Here is an 18,645-nt window from a genome sequence, read left to right on the forward strand (position 1 = left end):
TCTTGTCCTCGCTTAACACCCTCTTTGTGATTTCACCTGGCAGGTATGTGTCCTTGAACTCTGATGATTACTCCTGTGTACCTGGAAGGATGATAGAACAGGGTACAAAAATAAACCTGCTTTAAATATGCAAACCTTACATTCATTATTCTGCACACTTTTGACTCGTGCCCCGACCACTGATGGCATACGTCCCCTGGAAGGCTGCCCACAAGGTAATGTGGCCCTGAGCCTGAAGAAGTCCATGCAGAGCTTTTATTAGGCCCAGGGCAGGAGTCACCAGTCAGCTGGGAGGCACAGAGCATTTTTGGCATGACACTAGGTACCTGCCCCACCCCCACCCCCCAGAAATGTGTACCCAGCTGCCAACCACCTTCTGCAGAGGTACAGGTCAACCCATTATTTGTAGAGGTGCTTTTAGTAGAGAAAGATGCAGACTTTCAACAGGGAACTCTGAGTATGTTTAGCTGGTAGTTGGGTATGTTTAGCCTGGAAAAGAGGAGACTGAGAGGAGAAAGGATAGCTACGGTATCTTCAAATATCTAAAGGGCTGGCACATGGAAGATGGAGCAAGCTTGTTTTCTCCTGCTCTGGAGGGTAGGACCCAAACCAAAGGATTCAAATGACAAGGAAGGAACTTCCAACTAAACCTTAGGATAAAACTTTCTGACAGTAAGAGCTGTTCCACAGTGCAGCGGTCTCCCTTGGGAGGACATGGGCTCTCCTTCCTTGGAGGTTTTTAAACAGAGGTTAGATGGTCATCTGCCATGGATGCTTTCGCTGAGATTCCTGCATTGCTGGGCGTTGGACTAGATGACCCCGGGAGTCCTTTCCAACTGTACAATATAATTCTAGATTTGAGTCTAGTATGTGTGCGGCTAGAGCAGATAGACTACAATTCCCACAATGCATTTAACCAAGAATGACTCCTGGAGCGGAGTACAGTATGAGAATCGGGCATTCTGAAGCCGAAAGACTACAACTCCCAGAATGCTCGGTTTCTTTACGAGCTCGTTCATTGGCAGATTAAGACATCCTGCTGGAGAGGAAGTGGGTGGGGCTAATGCGCACGTGGGTTGTATGGAAGCGCGTGTATATCGGTAGGAGGAAGCTCTTTTAATCCGTCTGCAGGTACATTGCTAACGCTTTCATAACCCGCAGGAATGTTTCTGCAGTACTACCTCGATGAGGAAGGAAATAGGGTCTACACCCTCAAGGTAAGGATTTTACTTTAATGGCGTTTGTCTCTCCGCCCCCCCCCAAATTCTTAGTCCCTTTCTCCTTCCTGATGCCCCCAAATCCAGATGCTATGCATATCAATTCTTGTTATGCTCCAGCTAGAACACTATAATAATAATTTGATTATTTACACCCCACCCATATGGCTGGGTTGCCCTAGCCACCCATATCTGGCTTCTTTCCCTGTTGTTTCCTTTTAAAGATCGTCATTGGTTTAAATGTGGAATTATCTGTGCAAAATCTGCATGATACCCAGGTTATAATTTAACATTGTGGTAATTGCATTGCCTTCGTTATTGTATCCACCCCCTTAAATTAATTAAATACAGTACTTGTTTCTAGTCCCTGTAAATGGATGGGGGGGCGTGTTGGGAAAAAGAGATTGTACGAATCTGAGTATTCTGTTGAAATCTAAAGAAAAGAGACATGGGTAAGTTCTCCCGATCATGAAAAAGTGTTGTATTTTTATTAACTTGTTTGTTTGTTGGAATATAAGCACATGGGTAGGTAATGCCTTGTTTTGATTTCATGAAAGCCACTCTGGGAGGGTTGCGAGACTCAGATGGGAAAGAGGAGAAGCATGTATGGCCTTTTCAGTACCTTGGAAGAAAGGTTGGACATAAAGAAAATACACGTGATTTTGACGCCTGGTTTGGTCTTGCTAAGATTGTAGTTGCTCACATATAGACTGCCAATATTAACTTGCACATTTAAGCCAAGATTGGTGAGATGATATTGTTCTTAATGTCAGCTGACAATGTTTGCATGTATATATATAAGACCAAGATTTTGTATGCTCACAAATTGCGATGCCTTCTCTTCCCTGCTTTGCAGAAGGCGGATCCCACCGGCCAGCCAACATGTTCAGCCCATCCTGCCCGCTTTTCTCCCGATGACAAATATTCCCGACACAGGATCACCATCAAGAAACGCTTTGGAGTCTTGCTGACCCAGCAGCCTCTGCCTGTTGTGTAAACTGTTTGCCAGCCGTTCTGGTAGGAGCCTCTGCAGCCCATGGAGATTAGACAAGCTTCCAGCTCCAAAGCAGCCTTGAAGATGTTGACACAGAAAACAAAAGCACCAGATCTGCATTTCTTCATTCCACTTTATCACTAGGACTTCTGGAGAGCCACTAATGATGTGCGAGGAAACTCCTGCAATGAGCTTGAATTCCTTCAGTTGCACCTGCTTGAGCCCTTGATTCTGGAAATAAAGCAAATGAAATATTTCATTTTATTCCTTTAACATAAGAGTGCTGGTAGTGTTGTCTGAGTAGGAAACCTGGAATAATTTGGTTCTAGCAAAGCATCTGATATGGGTGGTACCCGGTAGTGGTGTCATTTTGAGTAGTGGATCACAAAGCAGAGGGGGCTTCTAATCTGAAAAGGGAAGAAGCAATTGTATATCTCAGAAGTGGGGAAACTAGTGCTCCGAGTGTCCCAAGAGGAGTCCTCATGTTCAACGTCTCTCCTAGGAAGGCATTCCACTCCTCTTTCCGTTCCCTCTTCCAGTTTTCCAATCTCCTTTCTATAGCCAGTGCTCCGGGTTCTCTGAACCATGCCAAATAGCTCTGTCTTGTTTCTCATTAACATTGCTTTGATTACAGTCCTGGCAGCACTCACTAGCTGAGTTTGCTTGGAGAAGGAGCAAAGTGATACTGCCTCACAAACAATTCAAATCCATAACAGATGTTCAGTGTAGGATATTAGGCCAGGGCTACCCAAACTTTTTTCAAAGAGAGCCAGATTTGATGAAGTGAAAATGTGTGTGGCCCAACCAAAGTTGTTGAGCTTTTCTTTAGCATTGAAGTTGCTGAGCCTTTTTAAGGATTTAACTCCAAAGTTGCTGGGCTTTTTAAAAGGATTTTACCCCAGGACATATACTGCCACTGCATGCCGGATTAGGCCCCCAAAACAGACTTTGGACATGCCTGTATTAGGGCAATATTTGCCAACCTGGCACCATCCAGCTGTTTTTGGCCTACAGCCCTAATGTGCCACCCTGAGGCTGATGGGAGTTGTAGTTCAAAATACTTTCTGGGTGTTAGGTTGCTGATGGATGTACTACAGATGTGTGCATGACAAAAGTTTTTTGCACCAACAGATGAAGACAAAGGAAATGAAGCATGCAACCCCGGAACAAGATGGGTGGTTTTTGTGTGTGTGTGTTCTCTCGCACCTTCTGTTCCTTAGTCTCATTTTCTTTCGGTAGTGCTTTTAAGCAAGTTGTTGCTCTCCGCTTCCCTCTGGGAGGCAGTATGTAACCAATACTGATTAGCATTGGTGTTCTATGGAGGAGAGCAATGGCTCAAATTTGAAAGATCAAATACAGTGGTACCTCAGGTTACAAATGCTTCGGGTTACAAACACTTCAGGTTACAGACTCCACTAACCCGGAAGTAGTACCTTGGGTACTTTGCTTCAGGATGAGAACAGAAATCACGTGGCAGCACAGCAGCAGCAGCAGGAGAAGCTAAAGTGGTACCTCAGGTTAAGAACAGTTTCAGGTTAATGGAAGACAACATCAATTCCTACAGATATACAATACCAGCCTCTTTTGCTGAGTGGTTTGCATGGCTGGGAACATAACTGGGCCTAATAACGCTAAACAACCTATGTCCGTCAAGGGCCTAAGCCCAGTTTACTGTCTGCCTGGGATTGCAAATAGGTCACCTGGCAGGCCACTTTACATAGCTGCTAGGCAACATTGGGTTACAGGCTGGCTGTAAGCTATTGTGTTTCATTTATCAGTCACAGTGGGGTATCCAGCAAGGAGATCCGGTCTCTTAGCTCCCTGTGTACCATTAGACACCGCCTTCTAATTGAAGGATAGGAATTCTTGCTGAATAGAAAAGTCTTAGGAAAGGAACATGTGCAGAAAGGGAATTGTTGGGGTCAGAGCATCTGCAAGAAGAGCAAACCTATCCCTTCTCAAGGAAATCAGCCCTGAGTGCTCACTAGAAGGACAGATCCTGAAGCTGAGGCTCCAATACTTTGGCCACCTCATGTTGGGAAAGATTGAGGATACAAGGAGAAGGGAACAACAGAGGACGAGATGGTTGGACAGTTCTCAAAGCTACCAACATGAGCTTGACCAAACTGCAGGAGGCAGTGGAAGACAAGAGTGCCTGGCGTGCTCTGGTCCATGGGGTCACGAAGAGTCGGACATGACTAAACAACTAAACAATATTGCCTGAGAGTGGGATGCTGGAAAAAAATATATGAGTAATTTTGACGAGCTCCGCTCCCTCATTGCTTGCTTATGTGTCTTGGACATAGCTTGGGTGAATCTCTGGTCCTCCAGATGCTAGGCTCATTTTCCTTCAGCTCCAACCAGCATAGCCAGTAGGAATGACTGGAGTTCCAGTCTATCGTCCTCTATATTGGCACAGATTAGCCAGTCCTGGTTTACATACAGATACACAGTGTCCCTTTCTCATCACCATCCTTTCAGCCATGCTAGTCATTTGGGTCAGGGTTTTGTGGTTTTGTCCTAAGAAAATGGAGTAGTGCCTTTTTCGCAATCCCAAAGTACCTTAATTTGTAATGTGACATCATTCAGTGACCTATAGAAGCTGCCAAATAGTTGAACACCAAAGGCGCTTTGGTAGGGCAAGCCCTGGGAGCTGCCAATTTGGAGTATCATGAAAGGGCAGAAAAATGTTTATTATTACTGCATTTTTTGTGGGAAGGGAGGGAAGGGGTACTTGTGGGATTTTCTGTGTCAGGTGGCCAAATAACTTCACTTGCCTTATGCATTTTAACATTGGGAACACCATTTGCAATGAAGCCTCAGGCAGTAAACCGCCTAGGCTGGCCCTGTGCTTTGGGGAGACAGTTAGCCACATGTTCCTGCTGAGATGCATTTTCTGCTCCTAGTTAGCAAACATATAAGCAGGAATTCAGAGGGGGAATATTAAGATTTCTCCCTCATCATGAATTTTATGCTCTGCCATTGTGTTACCTCACTCCATTTCCCGTCTCATAGCCGAGATGTTTACAGCTGGTCAGAGCCCAAGGGCAGCTCTTTTAAATGCCTCTTGCTCGCTCACATCCTGCCACTGAAACCACAGCAGAAGTAGGGGGAACCAATAAAAAAGCTGTAAATGGAAATCCTTCTGTTGTTTGTTCTCAAAAAGCAGAAGGGCTGAATGGAGGCTGTGCATAACTAGTTAAGAATTTCCAGATCAGCCCCCAGCCTCGCAGTTCTCTTGTGCTGTTCAGGCTGATGCAGCCATTTTGCTGGCAAGGGTGTGTAAATGGAAATAATTTTGTGACCTCAAGCATGCATAGCATGAGCTTGGGATGTGCAAGAAGCAGAATGCACATGACTGACTTTGCTGAAGGGTGGGAATCACCGTAGTCAGGAATATTCCTTAGGCTCATGTGACCATGTCCAAACGCAGAATCCCTCTCCATGTTTCCCCTAACACCCAGTTAGGGTTATACTCCAAGCCAATGTGGTGCAGTGGTTCAGGGAGCATAGGACTCCACTGGGCAGGACCCAGGCTCAAATCCCCAGCCAGTCTTAATGCCCACAAAGTAAGTTTGCACCACTCTCGGCTTAACCCAGCTGCATCACTGACATAAAAGCCCTGCTCTGTCTCTTTTCCAGATACATTTTTTGATACAAGTTGTGGTCATTCTGTGATCAAAAGAACTTTTTACTTCGATACTTAATACAGGACGCGACCATTTCATGCAGGGGTTCCTGGTCCCTCTGTGTGTGTTGGCGGAGCACATATAACCATTTTTAACGCCATCCAGGTTTGTGGCCATGCTTAATTTTCTCCCCTGCCAGCTTCTCATATCCCTCCCTTGAAATACTGCCCTCCCTCTCCCCACTTATACTTTCAATATTACAGGGAAGTCCTATACAGGTCAACAACTGGGTATGGTTGAACTTCTGACAAGGCAATAGGACAAAGCAGATTATCAGTTTCATGGGTTGTTGTTGTTTAGTCATTTAGTCGTGTCTGATTCTTTGTGACCCCATGAACCAGAGCACGCCAGGCACTCCTGTCTTTAACTGCCTCCCGCAGTTTGGTCAAACTCATGTTCGTAGCTTCGAGAACACTGTCCAGCCATCTCGTCCTCTGTCGTCCCCTTCTCCTTGTGCCCTCCATCTTTCCCAACATCAGCGCCTTTTCCAGGGAGTCTTCTCTTCTCATGAGGTGGCCAAAGTATTGGAGCCTCAGCTTCAGGATCTTTCCTTCCAGTGAGCACTCAGGGCTGGTTTCCTTCAGAATGGGACTCTCAACAGAAAACTTAAATGTCCGGAATTTAATTTAAACAGTGTACACTTAACAATTACAGTCGTACCTTGGATCTCAAACGCATTCCATGGGACTCTCAAGAGTCTCCTCCAGCACCATAATTCAAAAGCATCAATTCTTTGGCGATCAGCCTTCTTTATGGGTTTTGGAGCTTATATTTTACATTTTCCAGCGTGGGTAGCTGTATTAAGCAAAAAAACAAACAAACAAACCAGCAACCTTATTTGTAGTAGCAAGCTACTGGTATCCTCACAGGTTTGTTTTGGGGAGGGATTAAATGAGGTGGGAGGGGAGAACCAGGTACACCGCCTGGAGCTCCTTGGGAGAGGAAAAAGAAGGTGCAATAAATATTAATTAAATGAATTAAATGAAAACTGGAAAGTGCCTTGTGGCATCTCAACGACAGGCAGCAAAAAAGAATATTTTACAGCATAAAGCTTTTGTGGTGTGCAGGCAGCCCACTTCCTCAAATCCACACAAGTGCAATATTTATTTTTTTGCCATTATTTTTATTATTCTCTCTTGCACCCCCGCTCCTCCCCCGCTCCCGCCCCCGGTTCTTCTGAGGAGAAGATGAAAGCCCAGCAACAGCGGCCGCTGCTCGCTCCTGCGCACGCGCGGAAAATCAACTGCACGGACAAGGAGGAGGGGCATGGGGGAGGAGGATGAGGACAAGCGAGGAGAGTTACACGCTTCGCCAAGCCCGCCCCCGCCCCCGCCCCCGCCTCCTCCGAGCCGGCATCCGAGATAGCGGCAGTGGAGCTGCGCGCGGGGGCAGGAGCTAGAGGTGCCTGCAAGCTGCCGCCGGCGCCACCGCAGCGGCGATCATAACAGCGGCGGCCGAGGCGGCAGCGCGCGCGCGCGACCGACGCGAGGGACCTTTCGGAACGTTCCGAGAGCAGTAGCAGCAGCAGCGGAGCGCGCGCCTGAGGTAAACAATTAACGGTCACTTAACTGCCGCCTTTTGCTTTCTCGGGGGGCTCCCATTGACCCAGGGGCTAGTGGTGGTGGTGAAAAAGACAGGGCTGCGCACGCGCAGTTTAAACATCACCCCCCTCCCCAATTTCTGCACAGTGGCCAGGGCAGGTGTGGAGCGCACACCTCTTCTGCACCTCCTTTCTCTCCCCACCTTTTCCAAGAGTTATTGTACCTTCTCACAGTGGCTCACACTTCTGCTTTGGTGGGGTGGGGTGGGGGGCTAATCCTTTATGTGGGGGCAGACTTGCTTGCTAGGGTGAGGGAGAGCTTACTCGCCCTGCCTACCCTTGCCTTGCACACCTGGCGCAAGCTAGAGAGGTCTTTGCATGCTGCCACTCGCACCCGTTTGCCTCTCTGCCCTTGGCATTGCTGAGCCTTGCCACCCTCTTGCTTGCGGTCCTTGGGTGTTCGCAAAGCACACACCCCCTCAGGAGATGCACACACCGTTGCGCTCTTCACGGCCCTGCCAAATTGACATTTCCTCTTGCCTCTGGAGTTACAATGGGTGGCTCATGCATGCTTCCACACTTGGCTCTCAGGGAACAGTCTTGTTCTTGCTGTCTTGAACCTGCCCCCGAACCCTTATGGGATAGCATGTGTGTTCCCAAGTGTAGGAACTTTGGGGGATTGGTGCAATACACACCACGGTGTCCCTGTGTGGAAATGACTCATCCCTGCAGTTTCAATTTTGTGTAAGACACTAGAGTTACATCTGTATTCACTCTTATTTCTCCAGGACTACCTAAGAAACATAACGTTCTTTTTCACGCTGCTGGGGAGCTGCAAACCCTTGTACTAGGCCCCATCCAGAGGTTATCTTCTCATACCAGGACCTTTGAAAAGCCAGCAGAAGCCTGTGAAGTAATTGTGCATTATTTTTACAAGGGATAACATCATAACAGCACTTTCTGTTTGTTTCTGTTTTCAAAGTTCTTGCACTGGGACATTTCTTCTCCTTGGACTGAGATATGAAGGTTCTTTAATCATTGTTTCCAAGCCGGAATTCTAAGGGATATTAGCAATGAAGAAAACCCTCTTTCCTTGCATGTCACACTGGAAAACAAGTGGATTATTATTGAACTTTCACAAGGAACCCTCTAGCCTTTTTGTGTGCTTTGCAGATCTTTGTACTGAGATTTTCCCAGGTGGGAAGAAATTACCTCTATGCATTTTGCTGTGCCAAAAGATATTTGCCTCATAAACAAAACTTAACCGGGACCTGTGAGACGGCCTGTTATAACTCACGTTAATACCAGGAAAGCAGTGCGACCCTTTGGTAGACAAAGATTACAGTCACCTTTCCTTTAGATCCATAGGCTCCCTCTGAACATGAAACTGCCTTACTTGCCTGATAAATGGGAATCTTCAGACTAATAACTCATGAAAATTGTTGTCTTGACAAAATCTTAGGTAGCATCTTCACTACGTCTTCAACTCTGCTTGTGGAAAATACATCTGATAATCATTGATATCTAGATACAAAGTTGTGTCTGACCGTTTGTGAATAAATGCAAGACATGAATCTTTCTCTTGAGAGAGCACTTGGTAACCCTGTTGGTATCTGCTCTTTTGAGTGGTCTTCTTCCTCTTCCTGCTTAGCACTCCAGGCAACTCTTGGTTAAAATCACCAAGGAAGATATTTTTTGCCCCCTTCCATTCCTGCTGTCAAGATGGCTTCTGTCCGGTTCATGGTTACTCCCACTAAAATAGATGATATCCCAGGCCTGTCAGATACCAGCCCAGACCTCAGCTCTCGCTCCAGCTCCCGCGTCCGCTTCAGCTCCAGAGAAAGTGTCCCTGAAACAACCCGCAGCGAGGGTGCCAGTGACTTCTCCAGAGCAACCAGTTCACTGGCCACTGAAGCAGCTGAGCCGGCCACTGACAAGACTACCAATCCCCGCACAGATGCGGCTGAAGGTAGGTTCTCTTTGGCATATTGGGTGGGAGAGGGGACAGTTGAATGGTAGAGGAAACCTTGTTAATGGAGAATGCTACCTATTACCACCTTGGGGACTTGATGAAGGTGCACAAAGCTTAAATAGAGTTTACAGCTTAGAAGTTCCAGAAAGGACTGCTCAAATCTTGGCTGTGCTGCAGATATAAAAGAATATCTTTTGTGATTTGGGATATGCAAGGTGGGAGTGAAGGTGGAGGGGGATCTCCTGTGGGTCTCTCTCTATTCATGCATGTGTTTTGAATCAACTGCTTTCGAGCAGATGGTGTTTTCAGACATGACTGGATTTTTTTTTATTCACCTCACCAAAATACATAACCTTGATGTGGCCCCTTCTTTTATGTCAAGGGCTTGGCTGTATTGCAGACAGAATAGTTCACAACCAAAATTTCCTCATCCCTCTTGCTGGGAACAGCTCTTGGCTTCCTATTTTCTAAAATGGGGAACATGCAAAGTAATTCCCCCCCCCCCAGGCCATAGTTTCTGTCTGAGGGTATCTGTGCTTCTGATCTGTCCAGCTTTTCAGATTATCTGTTCTTCAGTTTTGTTGTTGTTGTTTTTTGTGTGCCAGGAATTGCTGAGCAAGATTCATGGGAAATGACTCTGGAGAATTTCAGTTCCCCTAATCTTGTTGATTTCCTTGTCTCATGCATTTTAAAACGACAGAATATATCTGAGGTCAGACTGGTCTTTGCTCTATCACCACTTAGTCACATCTTCTACAGTGGAGTTTATGAAAAGCAACATTGAACTATCAACAGTCTTTGTAGATTCAGCCAGATTCTGATCTGTAAGATTTACTAATCATCTTGTGATAGATATTTCAGAGACATTTTTTTTTAGTTTATGAGATACGTGCATATAAAAGGGCATTGATAGGACACTCTATTCATTTATCCACACACACGCCCCTTATTCTGGATGGTGTTGGTTGTGAGACAGTAGCATGATCCTGGCCCCACCCCCCAAAAATTGAAGATGAGAATGAAGAAATGCTTCACTAGATTGTGAAATAATAAAGTTGTTTGCAGTTGATGTAAATTGGGGTGGGGAGTTTTTGAAAATGCTATACATAAAGTAAAAAGTACCATAGCAGACCTGTAAATATCAATTTGCCTGCTCAGCTGTGATTAGCAAGAATGAACTCGGGGCAGTTTGGTAGGAAAGCTTCTGTAAATTTGATTCCTCTCTATTTATCCGTATTTAGCTACCCAGATAAATGTCCTATTTTTTTGCACATATTTTCTTGATTAAGGCAGCAATCATATCAAAATCTACTGAAATGAGCGGATTTAGGACCCAGGGGATCTCTAGCTGAGTCAGGAGGTTCCCAGGGCAGCTGGGCTATTCTGACATTGCTCCCCATCCTTGGCTTAGCCAGAGGCATATTTCTCATCCCAGCTCAGCCAGGGTCCAGTTGGCTGAGCCAGGTCTGCTGGATCTTAAGCCAGCATAAGCCTTAAAAAAACCAAAGCATTCTGGGGTAGGACCAGGGGGTAATGGGGCACTTAGACTGGATCATAAACCTGTTCAGCTCAGTCACATGACCTGGCTACCCAGCATAAATTAAGCTGACAAAAGGGTGATGTAATCAAACACTATTTAACACATAATTTATCCTGCCTTAACTTTACACCAGTTTATTGTGTGTAGGATTGCTTCTTAGGGAGAACTATTTTCCATAGCTATCCTTCCACACCATAGTCACACTTCTTCCATAGACATAGTTGTTATTCAAAGAAAAAAAACAAATTCCCATTCAAATACCCTCTGTGCTGTTTCCTTCTCTTCTACAGAAATGAATGCATCTGGCTTCTGTAGGCAAAAACCAAGGGAATCTGTGACTCTGCTGACGCATGGTAATAAGATCAATGGTTATAAAATTAACTCACAGGAGTCAATACTAAAGAATATTTAATATCTGGTGGCGTCTTTGGTGCTATTACCTTGCCAGTGGCCACCTTTTTTTGTTTTACTGATTGTGTTCTTGTGCCTTTAACACAAAGTGGACAGACAGAGATATAAAACAACGAAGGGTATTATTATGGCCCCTTAAAGATTCAACAGATTTACTGTAACATAATATTTCATGGACTACAGTATATTTTACCAGAATCATTGTAGATAGGTAGAGATTTTGTGGTGTGCTGGCTACTAGGCCACATTGCACCATATACAAGATGACAGTTTTAGGATACAGGAGAGTAGACCAGACCAGCAACTGACCAGGAAAGAATGGTCAGTCTGGAAGAATGGTGGAGAGCCTGGTAATTTCCTCCAGCAACAAGTGTGCAGGCCATGGAATTATTTTTACAGCAGACAATACTGTGAGATTGGCTCTTCTTGAGCTGATGACTTCTAGGCTCAGGATGATTCTAGTCAGTCATGTGGCTTGGAATACCTTCAGTTCCTAATCTTAACAAGTGTCTCTGAGGGGAAGGGAAATGTGTGAATTAGTGTCTCAACCATGGTACTTTTACTTTGAGCTCCACAGTAGCATCCTGACTTGGTTAGCCACACTCTTGCCTATTATTAGAACTGATATTCCCCCAAGGGGAGCACCACTGCTTTCAGGTTATAGTTTCTGTTTCTTAGCAGTTAGGGCTAAATTATACATCACATTAGTCATGTAGTTTGCCTTAAATGCAGGATTTTTCTTTCACAAATAGCCACTGGAGATGCAAGCAGATTGGGACCCTGATGTGGGAGGATAAATGACTTTTCCCCTTTGCCCACCACTGTGGGTTAAGGCCTCTCCAGATGGTCCTAGGCCAGTGCTCCACATAACCCCACCAGGGGTCCATTGCTACCATAGAGATATCAACATTGTCAAAAGTAGGGTGCCCATGGGTTGAGTTTTGAAAAATGGGGTCCTCAGGTAATTGGGAACCATTATCCTAGACTGACTGATGGCTCCACCATGGTTGTGAAAGAAAAAACTTGCACTTCAGGGGAACCCTTTAATGCAACTTGTAATTTGTTCCTTGTATATGCCTACCAATTTTGCTCCTTTTCTGCCAATATACCGTACCTCATCTCTACGCATCATTCTTTGTTTTCTACTTTGCTTTTTTACATCCTACCTGCAAAAAAGCAATTGATCTAAAATAACCTCAGGAAACAATTGGTCTCATTCCCATCAAATCTAAGGGTTGGCTTACATCATAATATCAAAATAGTATGTGGGCTTTTGCTTCACCTCTCCTTTGGTTTTATGGCATTACTGTAAGTCTAGAAGCTTAGTTTGTGCATCTACGTGCATGTATGCAGGTGCATGTGCATGCTAGCAGGTCTTCTTCCATAGCTGATGGTGTTTTAGGCTGTGACTCTAAGCTCAGCTTGTGACCCAACAAGCTGGATGCAGCTAACTAGGTGCATATTGTGGCCTGCCATATGCTCAGCATGTCCTTCCCCACTTTTTGAAATCCTAGCAGTAGAAACAGGAGATTAATGACCCCCTGGTAGGTCTCAATGCATAACTGGTGGGCTGTGTTCAGCTTGGTGGCTCACAGCTTCTTCAGGTGTGTTTTAAGGACGATTAAATGAATTTAAATCCCATTACTTGCTCATTTCAGTTACCCGATGCTCTTATATTCTTTTGCTCTTTTGTCTTTATTGAGTTAAAACATTGTGTCACAGGGTGCAGGGGCATTTACATGGCCTGTAAATGGTCCTGACCTATATTTGAAGCATTGGACAAGGTAGCTTTTAAGGTTTTGTTTATTTATTAGAAAACGTGTACCTCACCTTCTATTGCAGTCAGAATGCTGAGGGCACCTTTTCCAGTTCATTGCAGCCCTGCAATGATTGCAACATCTTTGCGGTTTTCCCCCACAGGTAAATACATTTAGGTTAGGGCTGTAAACAGTTTTGAGGCATGTTAACAAGTGAAAGTTGGTGGACCAGCTTTTGCTTCCACCTTAGCTGAGCATTAATGTGCACATTTTCTCCCCTGCATATTGTCAATGTCTCAGAAACTCTAAGGAATCATTTGCTGGTACTACATCAGCCAATCACTATTTCCTCCCCCACCCAAACACTTGATTTCCTAGGCATCGGTTTACACCAGTCATTTATACTCCCACCCCCTCTTCCTTTCGGATCATGTTGACATTATATGCAGACCCACGCTGTAAATGTAGGTCATTCTGCAAAAAAACATGTTTTGCTATTTGGATTTTTTCCCTAATGGACAGAGTGCCTGCTGTTTTGTCATTTTTCTCTTCTGGTTGAATGCCCTATCATTGGAGACCCAACCCTTCTGAAGTTGTAAATGAAGCCAGAAAGCCTTCTCTCCCCACAACTCCACATGCACATATATCAGACTTAAGTTGTATTGCCAGCCAGCCAGTGCTTCAGGGACTCCATGTCCCTGCTGCCTAGGCCGGTTTATCTCCTCAGAGATACTGGCTGTAGGTTTCAAATGGGAAACTGCTCTCTGCTGCTGTGTCCTTGTTGTGAGAATATTTGTGATTTGTAGAGGTTGGCAATGAGGGTGATGGCTCCTCAAGTCAGGGATGTGTGTAAAAGGAAGTTACATTCTTTGTAGGTGGAAAAACATATTCTTTAGTCTTGGTTGAGTATTATTCTCCCCCCCACCCCTGGCCCTGCCCCAGTACATCTTAATTTACATTTGTCAGCTCCACCCCCACCCCACCCCCCATACTCTTGGGACTTTTTTACATATGCAGAATTTGGTTAACTATTACATAAGCATATGTACACAAGTAGGGAAGGTGTGCACATGCACACACAGATGTGGCAAAGCTTGGTTTTCAGGACACAAAGACTCCCAGGTTTCCAGATGCAGGTTTGTAAATTTGTATGTATGTAAAGGTTGCTTTGTTTACTTTTGTTCTTAATTTGCACTTGGGTATGGCACTGGATATTTCTATGGGCATTTTTTTGTGACGAGCAATCACCTTAGCCTACCATTGCTATCTTTTGTATTCCGGTCCATAATACTCCCCATTTTCTCTGCACAAGATGGCTTGTGTTCAGGGAAGTCATATTGGAATACCCCAAGGACCCTGTTCTGCTTCTAGAGAGGCAGTATTATTTTATCTTAGTGGACATATTGGGAAAGAATGGAGAGTGCCATTTCCAGTAATATGTCTCCATGGCAGATAGGTGCAAACAGATAAGTGCTAACTTTCTTTATTAAATCTGAAAGCTGGAATTCTGCTTATTTGCCTGGCTTACATGTTGAATGCCATTTTGTCTATGACCTAATCATGTCCACACAGATTTCCCAGACAATAGCATCTGGTGTCCGTACTTCTTCTGTTCTTTGTTCATGCCAGATAACAATCTGCTTTCCTCCCCCATTTTTGTTTTCTCCTCCTCTTTGATCCTGTAACAAGAAGCTCTTTGGCTGTTGCTGCCTACGCCTGTTTCATTTCATATTCTCAGCAGAACCCCAGAGTGCAGAAAGCTTTTGTTTCTTAGATGTGCACTTTAGCCCCCAATCCCTTCCATTAGATCAGAGGGTTCACAGGCCCCTTTGGTGCTGCCTCTTGTGAGGGGAATGCCACATCCCTGTGCACTGTGGATAAAGAAGTATTCAAAGCACATGAAAGGTTAGCCCATCCACCTGTAGTAACTTGGATAATATGTCCTTAGAAGTTTATGTTTGTTTTATTCTCTCTCTTACCTATCTTACACTTCTTAGATGAATGGTTGCCTTTTGTGAAATATGAATATGGTGCTGTTGAGAAAAATGTATGTAAGTTGTAGCATAATTTCACTTTCCCATACATTGTCTATCATTAGATGTCGTCTAGATTTTCACAAAAGAACTATAGTTACAAAATTATGGAATTGAAACAAGTCCAATAGACTGTATATGGATGTCCTATATACCTAAGGAAGGAGGACCTACAAAATCCTTGTTCTTGAAGCTAGGAAATGGGTATGCAGGGACAAAGCTCACACTCAGCTGAAGATTCCTAACTATAGGATGCTAAGAAGTGATGATACTCCTGGGAGGATTGCATGGGTGGGAAAACACATGTGTAATTTGGAGGGTTGTTTTTATTTATACTTGAGCCTATCACTTGCTCAGTTAAGGGTTGTCTCTCTAGTAGTAAGAACAGCACCTCACCTTTTTTGGTATGTGTGTATCATGTGTTTGGATCGAGGTATAGTTAAGAAATTGTTCTTAATGTTAGACTTAAATCTGTCTTAGAATATTTTATGGCTTTTTGTCTTTCCCCATCATGTTTTGAATGAAAAATGAATCCCTTCCCTGAGAACTTATTAAATATTTGTTTTGAGGATTCAGCATACATTCTCCCTTACCCAACAGACAGACTTGGCTTCCGTAACCTGTACCTCTTAGCCTTTTCTCATACAATTTACTTTGTAGACCCTTATTTTCATCTTCACCGCTGAATCTTTTTCAATTTCATAATATTGCCTTTGAACTGTAGTATAGGCTTAATGCTTTGAAGGGTATCCACTGTCAAAATATACTACCTTAGGGGCAGGAAACCCTTTTTATTCCAAGTGCCACATTCCCTCATGGAGAACCGTTCTTGGGGGGTGGGGGGCACATACCAATGGTGTACATGACCAGAGGTACCGTAGTAGTGGGTGGAGACAGGGATAAAACACAGGCAGACCAATGGTTGTTATTGTTAACTTTTGATTAGTAGGTCACATTCCAGGCACACAAAATTCAGAAGTTTCCACACCCAAACACATGCACACATCTCTCCATCCAGGCAAGCAAGATACATTATCAAGTTCAAGGATGCATTGCAGCTAGGTGAAAGCACCTGAGGAGGGCTCATAGCACAGCTTGTGAGGGGTGTGGTTTGGGGAGGAGGCATGTCCTGAGTAAAGTGCTCAGAGTCAGATAAGGAGACCTAGAGGGCTACATTTGACCCCCATGCCTGAGTTTCTCCTTTTCATACTATTTTGCCTTTCTGTTTTGCCTGCCTCAGAATAGCAAGCTGAAATCAATTAATTGGATTTCCTTGTAAGTATACCAGCTCCATTTGTGGTTTTTTGGTCCCCCCAAATTACTGAGTTGGTTGGAGTGCATTTGGAGACCTAAAGGGCTTTATATTTGATGCCTTGGCTCTAATGTAACTGATGTGCTGCAGCTGATGCACTTAGGCTCAGGGAGGTCATTAGTAAATGAGTTACTCTGGACTTCCCCAAGAACCAAGATTACATTCTGTCCTGGCTTTGCCTTTGGTCTTTGTGCTCCTGGATTTAGCCAGATTTAGTCAGAGTGGGAAGTTGGAAGGACAAAACTGAAACTGGACACTTAAACATTTGGTGGCCATCTGTGTATTTACTTCAGGGAGCAAGTTTGTTGAGCCATTAGGATTCCCGTGGGTTAGTAAGAACAAAAAGCTCACCTGTTGCAATCAGCAATAAATACAGGGCCCTTTGTAGTAGTCTGATGCTTTCTGTAAAGACTCTTGGAGAACTAAATAGATAAGACAAAGAGCTTTTTAATATTCTGAACAGGAGTAGTGTTGTTTCATCATTAATAAATGGCCAGCTATAAATCCAAATGCTTTCTACAAGCAGAAGAATTACTGGATCCCTACGCCTACACCTAAAATTCCAGTATCTTAACTAGAATCACAAATGTACCTGCAGTTCTAGGATAGCATGGGCTGGGGATGCAAAACAATACATGAACAATGTAGTGGCTGTGAATCTCACTGCTTGACATCCTTTGGAAGTAACTGTTAGCCTAACCTAATTTACAGGGTCTTTCTGATAAACAACGCTCTGAACTAATTGTTACAAGTGAAACAAATAGCATGATAGCTTGTGAATTGGTACAGCAGTTTTAATGACTGGGCTATACATTGATGTGGATCAAGTAGAAATGTTGCAAATGTATATGGAGAAGCAGTCGTGCAAGTGTCATGGTTCAGTAGAGTGAACGAACCCCCCCCCCCACCTCTCTTGTTTGCGTGACAGTCTGATTTCACTGCCCAGCACACAGCAGGTACTCTTGAATGTGACCATTTTGTTAACATGTTGATGTGTGAGTGTTCCTGTAAATAGGCAAAATGACAAAAGACAAGACTGACTTCAGTAGACACTCAGGAAATTGTAATGGGCATCTCTTCTTTTTAGCGTTTCATCCTGCTTAATCTCTTCTGTGGCCAAAACTTATAGAAAGGCTCTAGTCCAGTGTTTCCCAACCTTTTTCTGACCATGGCCCTCCTCCGACCTTGTTTCTTTCCTGTGCTCCCAATAAGCACAAATCAATACAAATCTGAAATTCTGCTCCCCCCCCCAACAAAAATCCTGGCTATGCTCATAACCTGCTCCCCATGTCCAACTGGTAGAAAGGTAGCTATTTAAATGTTTTGTTTGTAAATAAAACATGCTTCATTTGTAATTTTATAATTTATACAAAATACAATTACATAAAATGCTAGGAACATAATGAAATATTGTTGAAGCAGAAAAACATAAAATCATGGAGCTGGAAGGGATCCCAAGGGTCATCTTTCTAGTGCAACTCCCTTCAGTGTAGGAAACTCAGCTAAAGCATCCATGACAGATGGCCATCCAACCTCTGCTTAGAAACCTCCAAGGAAGAAGAGCCCAGAGGAGATCCATTTCCCATATGTTATAAAAAGTAAACCACTTATTAACCCCAGTTACTTGACACAGAGGGGGAAACGTACAGATACAGTACAGTCCAAAAGGCGCACAGGGAGTTCTGTATACATATGGGAGAATTTTAAAATTCTCACTGACCTGGTGCAAAAAGATCTTGTCATCTGGAGGAGCCTAGGCTGCCAAGATAAAACACTACAGTATAGCCCCACATATCCATACCTGGGAGTAAGACCCACTGAACCCAGTGCAGCTTTCTTCTAATTAGACACTGCTTTATTTACTTGATGCAAGTCAGCAGCACCAAACGACCCCGCTCAGCTAGGTGCTGGGATGGATTCCCCCCCGCACTTTGCAGAGCCAGGCCAATGATGCCATTGGCCCCGTGCCCCTCAGCAACATCCAAAGGCCCTGATCCACTAAGTGCTGGGGTATATTGCCCTTTGCAGAGTCAGGTCCAGGCTGCCAACGGGCCCAGCACTAGCAGCAGCAACAAACAGCTCTGGCTCATCCAGCCCTACCCATTGCTACCCCACCACCGCACTTGCCTGACCTGGGGGTTCTGGATCATGGGCTCTACTGATCAAAATGGGAGCCTCAG

The 18,645-nt window shown here is 44.4% G+C and overlaps 2 protein-coding genes across 5 annotated transcripts in view; both read left to right on the plus strand.

The window, feature by feature from the left end:
- The first annotated feature begins 1,060 nt into the window (after nt 1–1,060).
- NOP10 (NOP10 ribonucleoprotein) lies at nt 1,061–2,489 on the plus strand. The gene is made up of 2 exons (XM_035135733.2): nt 1,061–1,217; nt 2,074–2,489. The coding sequence occupies exons 1-2, from the start codon at nt 1,164–1,166 to the stop codon at nt 2,212–2,214; spliced, it is 195 nt and encodes a 64-aa protein (XP_034991624.2). The 5' UTR covers nt 1,061–1,163; the 3' UTR covers nt 2,215–2,489.
- Nucleotides 2,490–7,174: 4,685 nt separating this feature from the next.
- The window catches only part of SLC12A6 (solute carrier family 12 member 6), a 47,644-nt gene continuing 36,173 nt past the window's right edge, over nt 7,175–18,645 (plus strand). For 2 of the 4 annotated variants that reach the window (XM_035134639.2, XM_035134640.2), the window contains exons 1-3: nt 7,175–7,445; nt 8,229–9,409; nt 11,243–11,305. In XM_035134639.2, coding sequence (XP_034990530.1) covers nt 9,163–9,409; nt 11,243–11,305 — 310 coding nt within the window. In that variant the 5' untranslated portion in view covers nt 7,175–7,445; nt 8,229–9,162. The remainder of the gene's footprint in view (nt 7,446–8,228; nt 9,410–11,242; nt 11,306–18,645) is intronic. The other 2 variants (XM_060281805.1, XM_035134642.2) reach the window with 1 other exon arrangement.

The sequence above is a fragment of the Zootoca vivipara genome, chromosome 13 (assembly GCF_963506605.1).
Source record: "Zootoca vivipara chromosome 13, rZooViv1.1, whole genome shotgun sequence".
Lineage (NCBI taxonomy): Eukaryota > Metazoa > Chordata > Lepidosauria > Squamata > Lacertidae > Zootoca > Zootoca vivipara.